The sequence below is a fragment of the Sinocyclocheilus rhinocerous genome, unplaced genomic scaffold (assembly GCF_001515625.1).
Source record: "Sinocyclocheilus rhinocerous isolate Xijiao unplaced genomic scaffold, SAMN03320098_v1.1 scaffold722, whole genome shotgun sequence".
Classification (NCBI taxonomy): Eukaryota; Metazoa; Chordata; class Actinopteri; order Cypriniformes; family Cyprinidae; genus Sinocyclocheilus; species Sinocyclocheilus rhinocerous.
Genome location: NW_015638934.1, coordinates 597874 through 603127, shown reverse-complemented (window position 1 = coordinate 603127; position 5254 = coordinate 597874). Strand labels below are relative to the sequence as shown.

The 5254-nt window shown below is 38.6% G+C and overlaps 1 protein-coding gene across 1 annotated transcript; it reads right to left on the bottom strand.

The window, feature by feature from the left end:
* Positions 1 to 346: 346 nt before the first annotated feature.
* Positions 347 to 856, bottom strand: LOC107750114 (uncharacterized membrane protein C3orf80-like). Its single transcript, XM_016565380.1, has one exon. It carries the CDS (start codon positions 854 to 856, stop codon positions 347 to 349), a length of 510 nt encoding a protein of 169 aa, XP_016420866.1.
* Between the last annotated feature and the right edge of the window lie 4398 nt (positions 857 to 5254).

Sequence of the window (5254 nt, the reverse complement as noted above, 5' to 3'; positions counted from 1 at the left end):
CCAGCTAATGTGCATTTCTCCCATTCATTTGTATCTGAGCAGTCCATCTCTTTCTCATTTCTGATTACGTGCACACAGTAAGCACAATAAGACCAGCAATTAAATGAAAATTGTAATCAACACTGTTTGAGCAGACTGTCCACATGCGTGTGTACTCAGACAGTTACTAACGCATTTTTGCACACAATTTGCACTGTCTAGGACTAGTTATTTCAAAACACTTACTGTAAGAGCCAAACCTGAAAGTAAAAATGTCTTGAAATGTGAACAGCTGCTAAAGACACATGGGACGCATTATAGTGAATGCATCAGCTGTTACAGAATCAAGTCAAACACATTGAGTGAATTATAGAGAGTTTATGGGTCTTCTAGAAGTTTGCAATGTTGCTCGTCTTTCCTCTATCGCTCCTGAGTTTGAGTTCAGATTGTCTCCATTCACCTCCATCATGATCTCCTCATATGTGGGCAGGTAATTCACCTCCTCGTACGTGGGAAGCAGCAGCACCGGGGAGCTGAAGTCCCCTGTGAGGGAGTCCTGGGACGCGTGTCCATGCAGAAGTGACGGCTCCTCGGGCGTCTGACGGCGGGGACGCGGACATACGACACGCTGAATGAAGTAACCCACCACGAAGAGCAAGAGCAGGATCAGCAGTCCCGACAGCTTACGGACCATCCATTCCAGATTGTCCAGGAAAGTGTGCAGAGGGAGTTGACGGATAGGCGTGATGCTGCTGCTGCTGTTTTGGGTGCAGCATCGCTGGTCTTCATCACACTGGATCTCTGCACAACTGCGCACAGCCTCACAGGAGAAACTCATAAACCCAGACGCAACGCTCAGCCATGTCCTCAATCTCATGCTTCTACCATCAAGCGGTCCAGTGAAGCTGCCGTCTGTTACAGAGTAACACAGAATATCATCCGAGATGTTTATTTTCTGATATTTTCATGCAGCACACTGGAGCGACGATCCCGGACGAGCCCCCAACAGATGCTTGGAGATAAGAGTTCTGCACACTTAGTAGAAACGAAAATCACAGATCAATGTAATAAAATCACTCTCTTCCTGTCGTGAGGTAATGTCATTGTCTTTCTGTCAGTTTGGTTCAGTTTTCATCCCACGTTGCTCATAATTCACGTCCTCAGAATAGAGCAGGCGACCTCAGAAGCCACCTGATTAAAAATTCATGGCACTGTTTCTCTGTGGGTTTCAATGGACCTATTACAGCCAGATCCAACTCAAACTAAACACCCCTCTTGATGCTCTCGCACGGCAGGCTTTGTTGCTTGCAAAGAACCCAACAAATGCCTTATGAGATATTTTAGATTATACAGTTCATGTTACAAGGTAACAAGATTAGTAAGGACTGAGTAATACAGATGCTATTGTTTTCTGGAGCTTCTTCTAATTACAGGTCAGTATCTGTGCTGTGTGCTACTTTTATTATTACTCGTACATCTGCCTAGGTTTTTGTTTGTTTGTTTTTCAAACAATTAATAAACTCTGGCCCATAATTATTTGTGCTAGGCACATGAATGATTCTTCAAATCATGTGTGTTGAGGACGAGAAAGCAGGTGAAAATGCCATATAGTATCTTCAGACAATACGATCAAAGACTAAACAAGTGCAGTAAACAAACAGGCAACCACCTTATCTAGCTGTTGTTGCTTTTGCAAGTTATAGTAATATGTAACATGGGCACTGTAATTTAGTGTAGAATGGCTGATACAACCTCAAAAATGTCTCAATGAAACCTCAATGAAATCGGCTAATGCCTTTCCATGTCTACTATGTGGATATATCTGTATTTTAAGTATTTACATTTCTGGTACTGTGTAAGGTCTTTACAGAAAAGTGTGCTTTACAGAATCAGTTTTATGTGCAAATGGAGACTAAATTGTATTATGGGCCTAGAAAAGGCAGAATGACTGTGCAGTATACATTTACTAAAGTTTGCTTGTAAGGCTGCAGTCGATATTCACTTCTCATAAACAGAGCTAATGTCCAATTGGTCAAATGTGATTACTGGAGCATTATGCCGTAAAATACATTGGAACAGAGACAAGTTGGCCAGCCAGAGTCATGAGGGATCATGTTTCTCACTGCAATCGCTCTCATTTACTGAAATGTGATCCGTGGTGTCATTAGTAAAACATTGAAATACGTTTGCTGACAAGGGACTGCTGATGTACGTTTCAATGGCCACTTCTTCACACTGCCTTTTAGTGTACTAATGAACAAATCATAATAGATAAAGGTTTTTCATACTTTCATTCTTCAAAGATAGTGTCACTGTGTGTGATTGTATATCAAATCAAATTAGCCGTACATCCTTGACTACTAGTTACCATACTTTGACTGTATTTTGTTTTATAGCAGTAATTCTACAATTAAAGGACAGCTGTATGCTGTGACCGCACAGTGAACAGGAGCAAGACTGATGACCGATGAATGGTTATCTGTGTCTGTATTTCTGTAATATCTTCTACATTATCAAGGAAGTGTGATCATGTGATCTTGTGTTATGAGTTCTCAAGATGCTTTGTGCGTGTAAAAATGTTAGTATTCAGTTTGATTTTATTTTAATGTAATACTTAATATTTTTCATCAGTGATAGAAATATGCTTTAAGTGGGTTAAGAAGTACTGTAAGCAAAGTTCAGTTTGTAGGTAAATATATAAAAATAGCTATGCTAGCTAAATATACTGTATCTACCTGCTGGGTCCAGCGAAGAGACAAGCAAATTTATTAAGCTGAGAGCAGAGGAGTTTTGGTTCCAAACAAGGTTGGGAGTGAGTATTTTTCAGTGATGCATTGCAGACGTGTGCAGTAATGGCTGTGTATTGCCAGTCTAAAGAAGTTAAACTCATTTAGTCCAGTCAGGACTAGAGTAAGTCTAATACCTATAATTTTTGTCCCTATTACCTATGCTTCTCCAGGGGTGTATTCCAGAAAGCAAGCTTAACTTACCATCTGCTAAACCGGTTGATTAACCCAAATCTTGCTTACTCGAGGTATGCTGGTTTCAAAACCGCATCCGGGAGTAAGATCATTCAACCCAGAGTATGTTCCTGGTTAACACACAAGACATTCTCAACAGAGCCACGAATCAACGCTAAGAAAAAGCGCCCCATGCTGCTTCTATCTTCTTCTTCTGTTCAAAGTCCATTTACATACTTAGTGCATATCGCCACCTAATTGATGGTTGTGCAGTCATCTGTCATATTTTTTAGTTTATTCTTTTAATCACTGAGAATAAGAACTATATTGTTTGTTTGATGTTAATTAGTTACCTCCGTTTTTGGAACCGAAAGCTGAGTTTATCCTCTTACTTACCCTTAAACATACCCGGGTATGTCACATAACCTGCTTTCTGGAATACCCCCGTTTTCACAATATTAACTTAAGCGCTATTCGGACAGGACTAGTTTTACAGGGGGTCATTAGAGAAATTTGTGTTTTGTACTCTGCGATTTTAATCCCATCTGAACATGCCACACCTGTGTTTTTCTCACACAACCTCTGTAATAATTCCAGAGCAAATTACCTACTCTTTTTCTGCAAACTCAGTGATCCTCTGAGAAAACTAATCCCGTCCGAATGCGAATGTCTGTGATTACCGACGATATTTTTTTACAACGCGTTTCCTTGTGTGTTTTGGCCAACGTGAACTACTGTAGACACTCTTACCGCACGCATGTTTGATATGTTTGCCTCCTGCAAAGAAATAAAAAAAATAACAATAATGAAATCAAGAGCCAGATCACGTAAACTGTTGACTAGCTACTGTAATATCAGCATCAGGTAAGATTACTCACATTCATTTCTGCACTCAATTACATAATGTTTTAATTACATATGTACCTTTATGAAAATTAAACTACTGGGACTGGAAGACAAGGTTACCCACCCACAAGCAGCAAAAAATGGGAGAGCCTAAAAAAGAAGTTTTATAATAAGAACTATTATCAATATGACTATAGAATAAATATAATAACATATTAGAATAATATAATATTACCTTATATAGTACTTGTAATAGCGCTTATAATTAACACATCATCCAACTATATATATATATATATATACTGTATATATGTGTGTGTGTGTGTATATATATATATGTGTGTGTATATATATTTGATAGTTATCATATATATATATATATATATATATATATATATATATATATATATATACACGATAACTATATTGTAATAATATTTTTACAACGCGTTTCCTTGTGTGTTTTGGCCAACGTGAACTACTGTAGACACTCTTACCGCACGCATGTTTGATATGTTTGCCTCCTGCAAAGAAATAAAAAAAATAACAATAATGAAATCAAGAGCCAGATCACGTAAACTGTTGACTAGCTACTGTAATATCAGCATCAGGTAAGATTACTCACATTCATTTCTGCACTCAATTACATAATGTTTTAATTACATATGTACCTTTATGAAAATTAAACTACTGGGACTGGAAGACAAGGTTACCCACCCACAAGCAGCAAAAAATGGGAGAGCCTAAAAAAGAAACACAAGGTATGTTTTCAGTAATTGTGGTGATGTAGAACAGGGGTGTCCCATCTTGCTCCTGGAGGACCAATGTCCTGCAGATTTTTAGCTCCGAGTCTGAAGACCTTGATTAGATGGTTCAGGTGAGTTTCATTAGGATTGAATTTGAACTGTGAAGGACAGTGACCCTCCAGGAACAGTTTCAGACACCCCTGGAGAACATTTATTATTTACAAACTTTTTCTGTTCCATCTTGAAATAGTTATTTTTACAGATTCATACAATGAGCACAGTGGATAAGAATTATCCATTGATTAATCACTGGATTTGCCAAGGTTATGTTGGTCTGTACATATTTTCCTAACACATTTTCACACATATATTTTTCTGTAAAGCTTTTCATGGAGACTTCTGCTCCATTATTTATTTTTATTAATGTGGCGGTATCATGTTTCAGATTTTTCTGTGAATCAGGATTGCTGCTGCGATTTCAAAATGTTTGGCTAATCTTTTCTCTCTCTTTTTAGGAGTTGAAATGTCCACCAACAGGGTTTGGTACAAAGTCCGGAAAGGCTACTGCTGCAACATGGCCTTGGTTCGTCCTAATGAATGAGGCTATTGGGAAGCGTCTCTCTGTTTTACCACCTGTTTTTTTTTTTTAGAGAGAGCGAGAGCGAGAGCGAGGCTCTGTAGCACACACCATTTCACCTACAGCCACCAAAATTCATGCACATA